This window comes from Schistocerca gregaria, chromosome 2 (genome assembly GCF_023897955.1).
Source record: "Schistocerca gregaria isolate iqSchGreg1 chromosome 2, iqSchGreg1.2, whole genome shotgun sequence".
Lineage (NCBI taxonomy): Eukaryota > Metazoa > Arthropoda > Insecta > Orthoptera > Acrididae > Schistocerca > Schistocerca gregaria.
This window is the reverse complement of record NC_064921.1, coordinates 944,259,124-944,277,277: the sequence shown is the minus strand read 5'-3', so window position 1 is coordinate 944,277,277 and position 18,154 is coordinate 944,259,124. Positions and strand designations below refer to the sequence as shown.

The following is an 18,154-nucleotide window of genomic DNA, read 5'->3' as shown; positions in this document are numbered from 1 at the left end:
GTAAAGGAGTTTTGCTGTTTTGGGGAGCAAAATAACTGATAATGGTTGAAGTAGAGAAGATATAAAATGTAGACTGGCAATGGCAAGGAAAGCATTTCTGAAGAAGAGAAATTTGTTAACATCGAGTATTGATTTAAGTGTCAGGAAGTCGCTTCTGAAAGTATTTGTATGGAGTGTAGCCATGTATTTCCAAGTGAAACATGGATGATAAATAGTTTGGACAAGAAGAGAATAGAAGCTTTCGAAATGTGGTGCTACAGAAGAATGATGATGATTAGGTGGATAGATCACATAACTAATGAGGAGCTATTGAACAGAATTGGGGAGAAGAGGAGTTTGTGGCACAACTTTACGAGAAGAAGGGACCGGTTGGTAGGACATGTTCTCAGGCATCAAGGGATCACAAATTTAGCATGGGAGGGCAGCGTGGAGGGTAAAAATCGTAGAGGGAGACCAAGAGATGAATACACTAAGCAGATTCAGAAGGATGTAGGTTGCAGTAAGTACTGGGAGATGAAGAAGTTTACACAGGACAGAGTAGCATGGAGAGCTGCATCAAACCAGTCTCGGGACTGAAGACCACAACAACAAACAACAACAACATGAATGGGTTGACATGCCTGAAAATAAGAAGCCACTAATAACAAGATGGGTGTTTAATATTAAAAATCATGAGAGTGCAATACCAAAATTCAAAGCCAGATTGGTAGTTAAAGGATATTTCCAGAAAGGAGGAATCGATTACAATGAAAGTTTCTCACCGATGGTGAAGTATTCATTATCAAGAGACCTTTTAGCTCTTGCAGTAAGGGAAGACTTAATTCATCAAATGGATGTGAAAACAGCCTACCCAAATGGAAGGCTGGAAGGGAAAATATATGTGATTCCATCTGATGAAATTAAGCAACCTTATCAAGGGAAAAGAAGAATTTGGCATTTGAAGAAAAGCATATATGGATTAAAGCAAAGTGGCCATTGCTGGAATAAATGTTTGCATGAAACTTTGATAAAACTAGGCATGTTACAGCCAAAGGCAGATCCAAGTATATATCATAAAAGGAGCAATGAAGAAATTGCAATCATGGCCACATGCGTAGATGACTTTCTTATTTTAACCAATAGTGAAAGCCGGATGGACTTTTTTAAAAAACAGTTATGGTCAGAATTTAATATGCACGATTTAGGGGAAATTCATCAATACTTAGGCATGAAGATTCTAATAAGTGCCAACAGAGAAGAATTATGGATTGATCAATCTCTGTACACAAGGAGGATCTTAGAAAAGTTCAATATGGCAAACTGTAAACCTATTTCTACACCTGTGGAAAATAATGCAGAACTGCTAATAACTGATGATGGCAAGATATGTAATGAAAGTGTACCCTATTAGGGAGCCATAGGAAGTCTACTGTACTTAGCACAGACTTCCAGACCAGACATTACATTTGCCACAAATGCAGTAAGAAAGTTTGGCACTGATCCCGGAGAGAAGCACTAGATGGCAGTCAAGAGAATATTCAAATGTTTAAATGGAACTGCTGATTGTTAGTTAAAATTTTCTAAAACTGGAAATGTAAATTTGGAAGGATACAGTTATGCAGACTGGGGAAATGAGCTGAAAAGCAGACACTCCATCACTAGAAGTTGTTTTAGACTAATGGGAGAATTGATATCATGGTCATGTAAGAGACAAAGAACTGTTGCTTTGAGTACTGTAGAAGCTGAATGTACGGCCTTGTCCTACACTATCCAAGAAGCTCTTTGGATCCATACACTGATGAGTGAAATAGAAACTCCTCCAACATTAAAGCCTACTGTGGTATTTTGTGACAATATGGGAGCTATTAAACTTGCAAAAAATAATGTCACCAGTGTAAGATCAAAACATATTGACATAAGGCATCACTTTATAAGACATCACGTGGAACAGAGGAATATAATTCTCAGTTATCTATGCACAGAAGAAATGTTACCTGATCTCCTAACCAAGTCTCTCAGTAAGGACAAATTTCAGAAGCTGGTGAAACATTATGGTTTAAGCTCGGATGTATAGTGCTGAGTATCTGAAAAATATTTGTTGAAGGGGGAGTGTTGGGGATATGTGAACAAATATTTTCCAGCATGCATATTGGTGAACAAGATATGACGTGCAGAGTGCATTAGACTCTGTGGAATATACATGTTCTGTGTTTGGTGATGGGCAACATAATATTTTTTGTGCAGCCAAATGTGTGAATGTGTGTTGTGCAAATAAAGCAAAAGTTTATTTTGTCCCTTAAATAGTTGTTACTTGTCATTTAGCTGTGTTAATATGCCTAAACTACAACAAAACCTAGCAGGGTGTACAGTTCAGAAACCATAAAGTAAAGGTGAAAGGCTGCTCAACCTGGTATTTATAGAGCATTTCAGAGAAACTTGAAGAAGTTTTAATTAGGGAGATGTACAGGGCTACTATAATTAAAGTTAAACTTTCAAAAACGCAGTACAAATAACACTACTGGTCAAAATGATGTCAAATTGCAACAAAAAATTATCAGAGAAGGGGAAAAACGTATGGCAGAAGAAGAAAAAAAGTGCAAAAATTGATCGAAAGAAGGCACTGTATTTGTCAGAATACGTAAATGAAATCATTTGTCTTGTGCTCCACCCACTGTGGTTGGCATACACATGCCAGGTACACAGCTTTCCCTGCTTTCGCATCTGCAATGTTCGCCATGACTGTCTCAATGAAGAATTGCTCTCTACTTGTAAAGTTGTATTGGAAGAATGATGACTGTGCACAGGTTGCTCTCAGAAGTTTGAAAAAAAGGTGTTGGTCTGATGACTGCCATGGGTCTGGAGAAAATGATTTGGAAATTCAAAAAGACGGGTTCTTTTGGTGTGCAACCTGGTAGGGGGAGGAAACAAACTGATTTGACATCAGTGGAAGAAATGGCCACAGCAATGCAGGAGAAGACAAGTGATGTTGTGCAAACATGTAGTGCACAGAGAATTCCCTCAACATTGGACATACTCATGGGCACGGTGCGTAAAATCCTACGAAACATTCTTCTTTGCTATCGATTCAAAATTACCCATGTGCATGAGTTACTTCCTGTTGATCTGCCAGCAAGAGACCTTTGCTTTAGAATTACTTGCTCACATGGAAGTGGACAATGATTGGCCGTGGAAGATTTTGTGGACAGACAAAGCTCGCTTCCATCTGACAGGATATGACAATACACAGAATTTTCGAATATGGGCAACGGAAAACCCTCAAGCAAATCAAACAGCACCACTTCATCCTGAAAAGGTCACTTTGTGGTGCGGGTTTACAGCATCATTTATCAAAGGGCCATATTTTTTCGAAGAGACAGGTGCTTCCAGTCCTGTTACCTATATCGTCACTGGTAAGCGCTATGAGAGTGTTTTGCACAACCATGTCATTCCGGCTCTCCAACAGTGTGGAAGTGTGGATGGGATCATCTTTATGCAAGATTGCACACATCGCAAATCCAGTTAAGCAGCAGCTGAAATACCATTTTGGAAATGCTAGAATTATCAGCTGCAATTTCCCTACAGCCTGGGGGTGACCCAGTCACCTGATCTTAACCCTTTTGACTTTTGGCTGTGGGGCTATCTGAAAGATGATGTGTTCAGTGTTCCGATTGCAAACTTAGCTGCATTGAAGGCACACATTCTGCAACACATTTTGAATGTGACCCCGGAAACACTTCGATCAGTTGTGGAACATGCTGTTTCTCAATTTCAACTTCTTGCTGAAAAAGGTGGACAGAATATTGAACATGTTTTGCACCAGTCGCATGGAAGTTAATAATCCGATCTGATTTTGACTGAAGTTTTTTATGCAGTTTCTGACCCCAGGACAATTAAAAACCGATTTTTCCCATCCAATATGATATGACATTGCTGGGGTGGACTGGATTACACAACTAGCAATACCATACCTGTACATCCATGCACACTGAGTAGTGCAGTTTGTTTAACTTCAAACGTACACCTTAGACATTGTTGTATGATTCACTTGTAGTCACCCAGTATTAAATTATGATGCTTACAGCACCATATATTGCTACATTTTGTAACTATTCATTTTTCTTCTGCCATATGTTTTCCCCCTTCTGCAATAATATTCCACTGACATTATTCTGACCAGTGGTGTTATTTCTCAAGAGCTTTGAAAGTTTAACTTGTACTATAATCACCATGTATATAATGAGCCAAATGCTAATGGTAAATGCAACATATTTCTTGATAAATTTATATCTCTTTTTGAACATTGTTGCCCCCCCGGCCCAAAAAAAAAAAAAAAAAAAAAAAAAAAAAAAAAAAAAAAAAAGTAAATGTAGACAGTTCTCAAAGAAACGTTGGATTACTACAGGTATGAAAGTGTCTTCAGAAAGAAAAGGAAAACTGTATAACACGGCAAGAATTAGTAAAGACACAGAAATAATTTTACACTACAAAAATTATACTGAGAAAGGCTGTCACAAAATCAAGAAATATGTATATTAGGGATGAAATTAACAACTTGGACAATAAAATCAAATCAGTATGGAATGTTGTTAGAAGGGAGACAGGAAAAGTAACCACTGGGTTAGGTAGCATTACTATTAAAGAGAATGAGACCATGTTAACCAACAGAACACAAGTAGTTAATGTATTGAAAACCATTTCCTAAGTGTAGGTGAAAATAGTTCAAAAGAGAAATCCAAGCGTACATGGAAGCATCAACTTTGAGACATCCTAGTCAGATTAATTTCCACATAAGAACCTCTTGTGAAATATGGAAAACCATTAAATCTTTGAAAAATAAATTTTCTGTTGGAGTAGATGTCATCTCTAAGACATTAAAACAATGTGGAGCAGTTACAGCTGATGTTCTGAACCACATATGTAATGCATCTCTAACTCAAGGTATTTTCCCAGACAGGTTAAAATATGTCATTGTCAAGCCTCTCTACAAAAAAAAAGGGACACCACAGACGTCAATAATTACTGGACAGTATCCTTGCTTATAGCATTTTCAAAAATCGCCATGAAAGCAATGTACTCGAGAGTGATTAGCCATCTCAATAGTAATGGGACACTTAGTAAATCACAATTGGAATTTCAAAAATGCTGTTCCTTTGAGACAGAAATATACAGTTTCACTGCCCATATAACAGAGTCTTTAAATAGTAAAATGTTACCAACAGGAATTTTCTGTGACTTACACAAAGCATCTGATTGTGTGAACCATATGTTACATACAGTACAATTCTATGGTATAAATATCATATGGGTGGTTAGTGTCATATCTACAGAACATGAAGCAAAATGTTTCTTCATATGGTTTAAGTGATTTAAGGAAGTTTCCCAGTTCATCCCCAACTGGGATGAAATTACATTAGGTGTTCCACAGGGTTCGATCAAGGATCCCCTTCTCTTCTTGATATATGTGAATGACTTGCCTTCTTAACTGAAACAAAAAGCTAAACTGGCACTGCTTGCTGATGATAAGAGCACCAGTAAAAGAAACTCCAATTGAAAATGATAAAAATAACGTCTTTGGAAAAGTTATTGATTTGTTTTCTACGAATGGGCTTGCTCTGAACTTTGAAGAAACACATCACATCCAATTTTCCACTGCAAGGAACATGGTTCCTTCAATAAATATGACACATCAACAGACGTCAGTAGCCAGGGTAGAGCACACTAAATTTTTCGGTGTACATATAGATGAGAATCTTAATTGAAAATTCAAATTTCAGATCTCCTAAAGTGACTAGGTTCAGCAACTATTGTAATCAGAATAATTGCTAATTTTGAGAATACAGAAATTGGAAAACTAACGTACTTTGCATACTTTCACTTTCTGATATCTTACAGAATAATATTTTGTGGTAACTCAACACTTGGGCAAAAAGTATTCACTGGTCAAAAGAAAGTGGTTAGAATAATGTGTGGGGCTCATAGTCACACACCTTGTAAGCTTCTGTTTAAAAGGTCAGGAATTCTTGCAATAGCCTCACAGTACATTTATGCAGTAATGAACTCAATAGTGACATTCATGATTATAATACCAGAAGTAAGACAGACTTACACTATCCTATAATTGACCTATCTTTCGCACAGAAAGGGGTAAAATATGCTGCTGTAAAACTTTTTGATAAATTATGAGATGAAATAAAATGTCTGACAGACAGCAGTAATAGTTTCAGAAATAAATGGAAATCATATCTCTTTGACAACCCCTTCTACACCATAGGTGACTTCTTAAACAGGAATAAATAAATCTATAGTTGTAATATATGCTTTTGTGCCATTTAAGGGAACGGGTTAGGTAATAAAAATTTTAAGCTTTAAAAATATCTTGATTTATCGGTGCATTTCTTATGTACTTGACACATTCCATGTCATAACAGTCACCATGGGACTGATCAAAAGATGACTTAACTACCTAACAAACAATGGTGACAACAGCAATGATAGTGATGGTGGTGGTACTAGAATGCTCAACCTCATCAACATCAATAATTTTAATGGACATGAGCATATTCATTCAATGAAGAGAAAAAAAGGCTTTGCTCAAGAGAAACATTACAAAGATTGTAGACGTTTACTAGCAACTTCTATTTATTTTTGGCAATGTCGGTACTTATCAGAGTGAGAACGTTCCACAGGCTTCTATGCTACACTGGGATGTCCAGTGGCAAACAATTTTCACAATCTGACAAAGTTTCAGGAATCCTGTTAAGAGGAGTGGTATATCCCTCTCCTGTTCCAAGATAAAACAATCCGTCTAGGGTGCATTCCTAATGTCTTTGATCTCTTGCCAAGCTGGTTTCCCACAATGCTATAACTTAGCTTGCTACACTGAGCTGTTGACTGTGCCATCATCTCACTTCAAAGATGATGAATTTGCATTATACTACAACTTTGCTACACGTGGCAGTTTAATAAAAAAGGTGAGAGCTCTTTATATATTGGCTTTTTCTGTAAAATTTATTAAAACAAATTCTCTGTACAATTATGTTCCCTGGCAGTTTTAACAGATGACCTTGCCACAGTGGATACACCAGTTCCCGTGAGTTCACCGAAGTTAAGCACTGTCAGTTGTGGTTGTCACTTGGATGGGTGACCATCCAGGCCGCCATGCCCTGTTGCCATTTTCCGGAGTGCACTAAGCCTCGTTATATCAATTGAGGAGCTACTCGACCAAATAGTAGCGGCTTCGGTCAATAATACCATCATTAAGACTGGGAGAGCAATGTGCTGACCCCGCGCCCCTCCTATCCGCATCCTCCTCTGAGGATGACATGGCGATCGGATGGTCCCGATGGGCCACTTTTGGCCTGTAGACGGAGTGGTGGCAGCTTTAACAGAATGGGGTGTATGACAGTACACATTTCGTCTTCATGAAAAGAAGAGTTTTGGTTTGCATGAATTAAATATTGAGATAAAACCTGGTAGCAGATATGAAAGAGGCACAGATGACCCTCCCAACCTCTGCCGATGCCAACTGCCTGTCCTTCTGCTACCAAAGGCTGTGTGTCTTCCACAATCTTCCCTGCCATCACCGGAAAATCCACTATGAAGAGTGGACAGCAAAGATGATTAACGGATATATGTGAGTGTAGGGTTTCCCAGCGTAAACTATTGATGAAGGTTTCTCGAGTCTCCAGCCGCGTGGTTGCGTTGATATCTCATGACATTTCAGGGAGTGTCACACTACCCATCTTCTGGCAAAGTGTCGAGATTCAAAGAGCGGGCTATTTATATGCGTGGTCACTCCCGTCCACTATACCTCGGGTGGTTGCGGTGGACCAGCGGCGTGCGGGCAGTTGTTGGGTCGCGGTCGCCCTCAGCGGCCACGTTTGGTTCTCGGTGTAAGCATTCTGTCTGTGTCTGTGGCAGACGACATTGACGGGCAGACTCCCGAGGGATTGCCACTATCGCAGAGTTCCGTGCTGCGCTGAGTTGGTATCCCTCATCACTGTTGACCAGATTGTCGTGAATCCATATTTCTATGGATTCTTTAATAACACTTTCCCAGAAGCCAGATGCTTGGCATAATACCTTCATGTTTTCGAAGTTGAAGGTGTGTTCTTCATTTATGCCATGTTCTGCTATGGCTGAGTTTTCAGTGTGACCTAGTCGCACACATCTGTGGGACACTACAGCCACCTCCAGAAATGTTGTTCTGTAAGTTATTGAACTTCTTCTTCTGCCTATTTGCTGATATTTCTGCACTAACTTCCATAGTTTTGAATGTTAGATTGTCAATTTTATTCCAGTCACCACACTGCATAGTATTACTAAGAAACAAATGGAGATGAAAAAGTTTACTGCTGGTTACCGCCAGTGCCCGCCGCGTCTGATGAATCCTCTCACGTAGCATTGCAGACTCCGACTAGTAAGATTTTAAGAATGACAAATCAACTGGTGAAAGCGTCTTCATTGGGCTACGACGATAAGAAGTTGCTTTGTAAAACAGAAGCATACCCACCTAGACTTTATGGCTTACTCAAAGGTCATAAATCTGGGATTCCATTGAGGCCAATTGTCAGCGCTATAGGCGGACCAACACACGAGTTATCTAGACACCTTGCCTCAATGCTGCAGCCTTATGTTGGTAGGACGGACAGTCATATTAAAAATTCTGCTCATTTCATTGACAAGTTAAAGGAAACGAGCGTGGGCCCGGATGATATCCTCGTCAGTTTTGACGTTGTGTCGTTATTTACCATGATTCCGGAAAACGAAGCTATCTTACGCATAGCGGATATTTTTCCTACCGATATTGTGGCATTAATCCGACACTGCCTCACCACAACCTACTTTCAATACAATAATAACTTTTATGAACAGATTGACGGGGTGGTTATGGGCAGTCCTCTCAGTCCTGCTGTGGCTAACTTATTTATGGAGACTTTTGAACAACGGGCGTTGCAGACTGCCAGTAAGAGACCAGCCAGATGGTATTGCTATGTCGATGATACGTTTGTAGTATGGACACACGGAGCAGAGGAGTTGGATGCCTTCCTGACACATTTAAACAGCATTAATCCGAAAATCCAATTCACCATGGAGACGGAAAGGAATGGGCAATTGAACTTCCTGGATGTGTCTGTGGTTAAACGACAGGACGGAACGTTGGGCCATAAGGTGCATAGAAAGTCCACACATACTGATTGTTATCTACACAAAGAATCAAACCACCAACCTAGACAAAAAAGAGGTGTAATGAAAACTTTGGTAGACAGGGCATACAAACTTTGTGAACCTGTTTATTTAAAAGATGAGATTGAACATCTACGCCCAACTTTCGTGAAGAATGGCCATTCTAACAAGGATATAGATCGAGCACTTCGCTCTAGGCAGAGAATAAGGAGTAACGGCGAACAACAGTGGTCCAAGGGCAAAGTTTTTCTTCCATTCATTAGTAAGGTCACAGGCCGCATTGGGAAAGTTTTAGGCAAGTATGGGGTGGAAACTATTTTCAGACCCACGAGGAAAATAAAAGAATTTTTAAGGTCAGCAAAAGATGCACGACACCCTTTGGCTACACCGGGGGTATATAAAATTCCTTGTAGTTGTGGACAGGTTTACATCGGTACCACAAAGAGAAGTGTGAACACCCGTCTTGTTGAACATAAGAGGAATTGCCGCCTGGGTCACACGGATAAATCGGCCGTAGTGGAACATGTTTACCAGGAAGGTGATCATGAAATAAAATTCAGCGAAAGGAGCGTCATATCAAAAACCTCGCATTATTATGCACGCTTGTATCGAGAGGCTATCGAGATTGATAAACATCGTAATAATTTTAACAGGAAAGACGAAGGTGTTAAACTGGATAAAATTTGGATGTCAGCATTGCACCACAAGAGTGACGATCGATTACTTTCAATCGAGAATGTTGACGTTACCAGAGACAATCTCATAGCCGACGCCACGTGATCAACAGTGGCGCCCTCTGTACTGCCTATATAATCAGCGCTTCCTCGAGTTCTCTTCGCAGTTCGCCGCTTTACCTCTAAGGATGTCTCCCGCAGTCGGAGACGAAACGTCAGGAGAGAGTTTTATACTTCGACCACGGCCTATCAGCCCGGAAGTTTTAAGTGAAGAAAATTAAAATAGTTTTGACAAGAAATTTAAAAAATGATATGTGCCTTAACCAAAGAGTGGTATCAAACCTTTTCTGTCTACAAAAGTATGTGGCCCCAAAGATAAAACTACCACGAATGAGATCGGGAGAATGTGATACTCACAGTCAAGTCATTGATACCATCATCCAGTGCATGTCCATAGTGTTACAAATAATGTGGAGCACTTATGTATAACACACTGTAGTAATTTGTTATGTTCTAATTTTTGAATGTTTTTCACAAGAAAACATACATTCTTTCCAGTCACACATACAACCAATCCTTGGACTATCCTGATCTGCAACTTATGATGAAAGTGAATATTCTGCCATGGTTAGTTGGAACACATATCAGGTAGCCCACCACAACTGTAATTTACAAAAATTACAAATATAAACTTATCCCCATACTAAGACATTATCACTGAGGAGACAATGAGTGATTCCGCAGACTGACACGAGTGAATATTAGCAGCAGATTGTCTAACAAAATGAACTATAAGTACGGGTATTGGTTATAAACTTCAGATGTTGCAGCCCACCTGGAATGTGTTGCTCCTGAACTTACATTATTATTAACAAAAATGAAGGATTTTTGGACACACATTTACGCTATTCTTCTTTAGTTTGGAAATTAGGAATATGCAGCCTTAAAGATCATAAAATTATTTCTGTGACACACTGTAAATGACATCAAAGTTCAATAAGCATTTTTTTTAAATTCTCTTTCCAGCTTATTCACTGCTGAGAAGTACCAGTCAGCAGCACTTAACAACTCCTTATTTTTATTTGTCAACCTGGGTTATCTCAATTGTTTGGTATTTTTTCCATTCCATTTTTTAAATATTATTTTGTGAGCCTAACAATATTGATAAATAAATATAAATCATCTTGTTGGCCACTAGCAGAATTGAATGATGTGGCAGTGTTTTCAGATAATAAAACTGGAATGGTTCCATCAATGATCATATTAATATTACACAAAGTTTTCGTTTAAATTTCCAAGATTACAACTCAATAATAGATTCAGTTGGGAGAGCATACCACAGAATTGCTTCAGCGTAAATTGTGTGATAAGAATCATTTGTGGTGTAAATTCAAGAACATCATGCAGAAACCTGTTCAAGGAACTTTGTACTCTAACCACTGCTTCTCAGTACTTTTATTCCTTAATGAGATTTGTTGCAAGTAATATACCTCTATTTCCAACCAACAGTCCAATACATAGTTTCAATACCAGGAATAAGAACAATCTACATAAAGACCTAAAATCACTTACCTTGGTCCAAAAAGGGGTGCAGTATTCAGGGACACACATTTTTCAATAGATTGCCAGCAACTATTAAAAACTTGGTTTCAGATAAAGCACGGTTTAAACACAGTTTGAAAGACTTTTAGATAGGCGACTCCTCCTCCTCTATAGATGAGTACCATAACAGAGACAACTAAGCCAGCTTAATTAAAAATGCCTGTTAGATTTCAGTTTTGACAGCACTTTGTCAAGATTAGGTATTCTGTGTATGGTAAATTGATTAATAGTGCATAACAATATTTCATTCTGACAGCATGTTAATTTTGCAAATATTAGCTGTTCCAGTTTACTGCATTGTATTCACCTATTTTGACAATCTCGTGACAAATGATCAGGGTAGTACGTATTATATTCAAATGTTTTATGTTATTATGTTATACTTTGAGACATGTTTCACAAACACAAGAATCATCTCATTTTTGGGTCTACGGAATGAAAACTGAATCTAAGCCAATCCAAGACCTTTATACCAAAGGCACACTTTTATCTTTTTTTATATATCACAGTAATTTAATAGTGTGTGGATAACTATCAGTCCTTTTGGAAATATTAAATTTTGCTTATTTCAAGGAAAATTTGTGTCTCGAGACATGACACACTTCAACCTCAAGGGCTATTATATAAAGAATGGAAGTTTTAAAATCCTGACACGTCCCCCCTCCCCCCCCCCCCCCCCCTCTCCCATAAATATCTGTACAACTGTGTACGTACCTGTTACATTAAACATTATTCTCTGACTGCAGATGTGCCACACTATTAGTGCTACTCTCTCTACTATTACTTGCACTTCATATGGGCCTGGAGCATACACAGGAGAAGGGTATGACACATTCCAGTATCTAACAGTGTCGTGACCTGTGCTCTGGAAGAGAAGTGTGAATTAACAAAAGTCTGCAAAATTACTTACTGATATGTACCACATTCAGTCCAATACTTACACTTGACTGGTGCTGGGGTAAGGCATTATCACGCCAGAGGAACAAGAACGTGCCAGATGGAGCATCACCCAGTACATCAAACAACTCTGCCTTGAATGTTATATTTGCACCCAGTACAACAGGACCATTGTGTGACAATGTCACAAAATAGCAATTACCTAAAAAGTGTACACAAATTCAATTATTTATTAATTTCACAATTTGCTCCTGTGCTACAATGAACATAACTACTCTTACTTCTTTGGTACTAATGTTATAATAGTGCTAATAAGTTGCAGATTGTGACAAAAAACAGTGTGTTAAAAACTCCACGTAAAATCAGGAATTTCTGCTTGTTATGTGCATCACATAGTCTAGCTCCACTGTTCTGACTCTGAATATCTCTTGAATGAAAATGGTGCCTCCTTATCACCACCACTAGTGAGCCAATTCAAGAATATGTCACCATCACAACATATCATGAAGCATTGGATTTGTGAATCATGCTTGTTTTGAAATTTGCATGCTGATTAAAATTGTGTGTTGATAGGCCTCAAACCCAGACCTTCATCTCCACAGGAATCCACATGTACCACACATTGCAGTTTAAAAATTCACATGAACAAAAATGACAGCACATTGCTCTTAAATCTGCTATATTAAACAATTACTTTCTTTATTCAAACTAAAAGCAATCTGTTAACCTCCCAACATTAAAAGTGCAAACTGTATCACAGACTAGGACTTTAATCTGGATTTTTGCCTTTTGCATGCAATAAGCTACTACCCTAGTTTTCCAGCAACCTTCTTGGTCCTACTAAGGATCGTAAGTCTGTCAAGGCTTCTCTCTCTTAACAGGTTCAAACAATGAAAGACTGAGACTTAAACAAGAATTGTAGCCCTTTATGGTCAACACTGACATCTGGATTGACACTTTTAATAGCCTGAATCATAGTTTCAATCTATCAAGGACTGTTTCCTTTATTCTCTAACCTGGTACACTGCATAATTTAACAACATAAATTAATACCTTTCAACAAGTTGTTTAAAGTTCTATTACTTCATGAAAGAAAGACTGTGCAGATCTCCCTTTGCTGATGCTGTGAATTATCTCACCAACTGATGATGGTACTGTTCAGTGACACCAAAAGAACTGATCTTAGTGCCTGCTCTAAAATATTACAAGGCAAATGTGCTGAAACAATGAAAAAATACTGAGCCAATCTAACAAAACATTGGACAAAAGAAGATGAAAATAAATGATAACTGAAATAATTAAAATGCTATGGGAAATAAGTGTAGGTGTGTGACGTCCCCATTAAGGAAACAGATGATCAAGCCACTCTGCAACGCACTAATACCTCCCCTTGAGTTGCTGTAGTACGAGTACAGACAAAGGGGAAAAAATTAAAATGCATGCCACCCCTATTTAAAAGGGTGGATGCCAAACAAAATTTATCTTTTGACTTTTCTCAGAAAATAACAGGTAATCGCTTCGAATGTTAGTATATGAGCTACTTGGTTCTCTAACCTGCTGATGGCTGTTTTAAGGCATTTGGAGCCTTGGTTACCAATGTTCCGGTACTATTTTTATATACCATTACTTCTTGCCACTGTAGCACAAAAACCTGTACAAACATTGTCCCAGGGAGTACCTTTTATTTTATTATTCTTATCAAGACTTACTTGGTTCAAAATTCAATGAGCTCAGGGAAACATTTTTTCGACAATCAAAGAATTCCACAGAAAACTCACTTCGCACAAATGTTACCACATTAGCCATGTTTCCTTTTCCCAAACTTCACCTAGTCTGTGTCCATAATGACTCCCGGTCCTATAACTGTCATAAATTGTTTTTTGTACACTCAATACAAACTTTATGATGGAAGGAAGACAAATCAGCCATTGTACGTGTATACATGCTGTAATTTGTGACATTTCTCCCCTTCTTTGGACATGTGGAGACCCATGTGACACAGAAGTCACATATTTTTAAGACTGTCATTTGCAAATTACAGAACTGCGTACTGCTTGAAAGTGCATCACACCTTGACCATGCGACTACCCTTCCTTAACTTCTGCCGGCACTACCAATGATATGAATCTTCATTTGGCAAAAAATTTGCTGGGACATGGCGTTTCAGGCAATTCATACTGTGTGGTAAAATGTTGTGTACCAGCATTCATGAATATAATGTGGATTCACTCATTCTACAGAAAACCACCTCTCCCAGCGAACATCTGTCACACTCCATTTTCAATACTGAACTACAATTATGCAAATGATAATCACCTTCAAATGGGCCCAAATTTTGCAATACATCACAGCGCTAAATACAGTACTGACACTGGTCGAACAATACTGTCACATTTGACTCATTCAGAGTGATCACTAAAGATGTGCTGTGAACTAGCCACAACAAGCTATAACTCTGCCTAAAATCTAACAGTTTTGTGAAAGCAACTGGAAGCAGCTAATTCCATAAATTATCTGGGAGTAGGCATTAGGAGTGATTTAAAATGGAATGATCATAGGAAGTTGATTGTCGGTAAAGCAGATGCCAGACTGAGATTCATTGGAAAAATCCTAAGGAAATGCAATCCAAAAACAAAGTAAGTAGGTTACAGTACACTTGGTCACCCATTGCTTGAATATTGCTCACCAGTGTGGGATTCATACCAGATAGGGTTGATATAAGAGAGAGAGAGAAGATCCAGCGGAGAGCAGCGCGCTTCGTTACAGGATCATTTAGTAATCACGAAAGCGTTATGGAGATGACAGATAAACTCCAGCGGAAGACTCTGCAGGAGAGACACTCAGTAGCTCAGTAGGGGCTTTTGTGGAAGTTTCGAGAACATACCTTCACCGTGGAATCAAGCAGTATATTGCTCCCTCCTACGTATATCTCATGAAGAGACCATGAGGATAAAATCAGAGAGATTAGAGCCCACACAGAGGCATACCGACAATCTTTCTTTACACGAACAATACGAGACAGGAATAGAAGGGAGAACCGATAGAGGTACTCAAAGTACCCTCTGCCACACACCATCAGGTAGGTTGCGGAGTATGGATGTAGATGAACAGGAAATTTATAACCAAGGCTGTAACACATATATGGCTCCACCCATTGAAGCTGTGCTCCTAATTTCCTGCCTATCTAGACCCTCAGAAATTGCAAAATACTCTGGATAATACACAAATGTTCAAGACGAACAAGATTGCGCAATGCATTGCTATACCTCAAGATCTTCCAACCTAACCTAGACCTTGAGCTACAATACAAATCAGCAGGTTTCCTTTCTTTTCTTCCACATTTGTTGGCTTCACCAACTCACAACCAAACTGTTAGCCCATCTTCCAATCTAATCTACACCTCAGGCTGTTACAGATCCATCTGTCACCAAAATCTGGCTTAATGCTTTCACATTCATTGGTTTCATCTACTCACAACTAAACTCTTACCTTCCAACCTAATCTAGACCTAGCTACTGAACAGTCTGCCACCAACACTCTTTTTGTGGCCATTCAAGCTGTGCTCTTATGTCCCAGCCTATTCATACCCTCGGAAAGTAAGACATATAATGGGAAAAAAAGCAGTCTAACCAAACTCCTCGTATTCTCAACCTATTTAGAGAAAAAATATTTGAGACAGTGAATAATATAAACTTCACTGTTTCACTCACTGCAATTTAAACTGTAGTATTTTGTCCAAGCCTAACCATACTCTTGGAAATCATTACATGGAAACTGCAGCATATTTGGAAAATAGCAGCCAAATATTTTTAACAAACATGAATAGGAATGTCATTGCTTCACTTGTCACAGTTCAAGCTGTGCTCCTACATCCCAGTCCAACCAACCCCACCCCGCCCCCTAAAAAAAATAACCCAATATTTATGACAACCAAAACTGTATGTGAAGGCATAACTCTGCTTATTCCTATACAGTATGCATAAGAATCCATGTGTGTGTACACCATAATTAAAAAGTCATGTTGTAATTAAGTGATTAGATCATATCTGCTGTGCTGCTGTAATTAACTGACAAAATCATTAATCATGTGCTCACTGTGATTGGCTGACAGTGGCAAATCGAGCATCCACCATCTTAATTTCAGAGTTTGGAAGCTAATATGCTATAATTGATGGATTTCATATTTATGCATGCTCATTACAAAAGTATGCAAATAATACAGCACTTTAAAGATCTTACCAAAACATTTCGTCTGCAGTACAGTTTGTTGTGCTACAGTGGGAGGCAGACTGATAACGATGTGTAAAAATTTTACCAACGTTCTTTCTGAATAGGAATATGTGCAGTTTGTGTATCAGGCAAAGTCCGGATCCCCTCAGAACTTTAAGTTTATGCTACACTCATCAAACTGTCACTTAAAATAGAAGACATGTCACCAGTGAAACCATTTAACCCGCTCTTATCAGCATACACGCTACATTCAGTTAAAATATCGGGCACTGTCACAGTGACATCATAGGTGTATAATTATAGAAGCTTCTCATGGTGCATGAGGAAACAATTTGTTTAACACTAATGTCCAATAAAGAGCTGAGCTACAATGATCTTATTTCACCTGGGTGACTGGATGCAAGTCTGCCATGTCCGAGTGGCCAGTTGAACAGCCCACAGTAGGTTTTTTATTTATTTATTTTAAACAAATTTGTTTACCTCATATACATATCTGTTCTCACCACTGTCATAACTGACCACAGGATGATCTCCCAGGGTGTCACAGAATTCTTGACACAACCCTGCTTGGCTGATGCATCTGCGATCTCGTTGCTGGGAACTGAGATGTCCTCCATTACCAAAGGAGTGAAGCATCTTTGCCCTCCTTCCACAGAGGAAACAGGGTGTCCTGAATGTTTTAGACAAATTTCTCTGCTGGTTACATACTCTGTATGTTCTGTGAGATGCTCTGGGATTCAGCACGTTTAATCTACTTTAGATTCATCAAGATTGTATGTAACTCAGAATCTGTAACATGAACTCCCATTTTTAGGAGAATCTTAAGGATGTTATCTACAAGACAATGAAACTGCAAACAAAGTCCCATTGCTTGGAGACATGGGCAGATCTGTGTGTCAATACAGCACTGCTTTAAAATACTAAGAAATATATGCCAGTAGGTACACTCTGCCATATTAAACATGTCCTTGCAATCCAGGTAGTTAAGCTAACACTCACATACTCAATTCCACAATCATACCTCACAGTAGCTGTTGAAGTGTTCCCAATTCGAGCTCACACTGATCATCCAGGACATTACAACCATCGATCTACCATCGATATAAACCCGTCCAGATGAGAGCAGCTTCACCTGGCCAGAAATGACTGTAGTCAGACACATGCATGGTGCATGCAGTATCAGTGAGCATGATGACCACGTGTAGAATGGGGGAGGCGTGTGATCTATACGAGTGACCGATGGCAGACTGCGATGGTCTGGAAGCCCGGCAGCACAGGTATTTCAGAAACTGCACGACTTTTTGGGTGCTCAAGGAGTGCTGTGGTGAGTGTCTTTGACATAGGAAGAAAATATGTCCAGACATCATGTGGTCGGGTGACCACCCCTCATTACAAATGTTGGATGTCATAGACTAGCCACACTAACAACACAGGGCAGGTGGTGAACTGTGCTGGAACTAACATCACACTTTAATGCTGGGCAGAGTACAAATGTGTCTACACACACACACAATGCATTGGACACTGCTAACAATGGGCTTCCAAAGCTAACGACCCATGCACGTGCCAATGTAAACACCACAACT

At 39.0% G+C, this 18,154-nt stretch overlaps 1 protein-coding gene across 2 annotated transcripts in view; it reads right to left on the bottom strand.

Moving 5' to 3' along the window:
• The window catches only part of LOC126335396 (uncharacterized), a 104,065-nt gene that overhangs the window by 67,989 nt on the left and 17,922 nt on the right, over positions 1-18,154 (bottom strand). For both annotated transcript variants that reach the window (XM_049998636.1, XM_049998637.1), the window contains exons 2-3: positions 12,383-12,540; positions 12,156-12,306 (exon numbers count right to left, since the gene is read on the bottom strand). In XM_049998636.1, the coding sequence (XP_049854593.1) occupies positions 12,156-12,306; positions 12,383-12,540 (309 nt within the window). The remainder of the gene's footprint in view (positions 1-12,155; positions 12,307-12,382; positions 12,541-18,154) is intronic.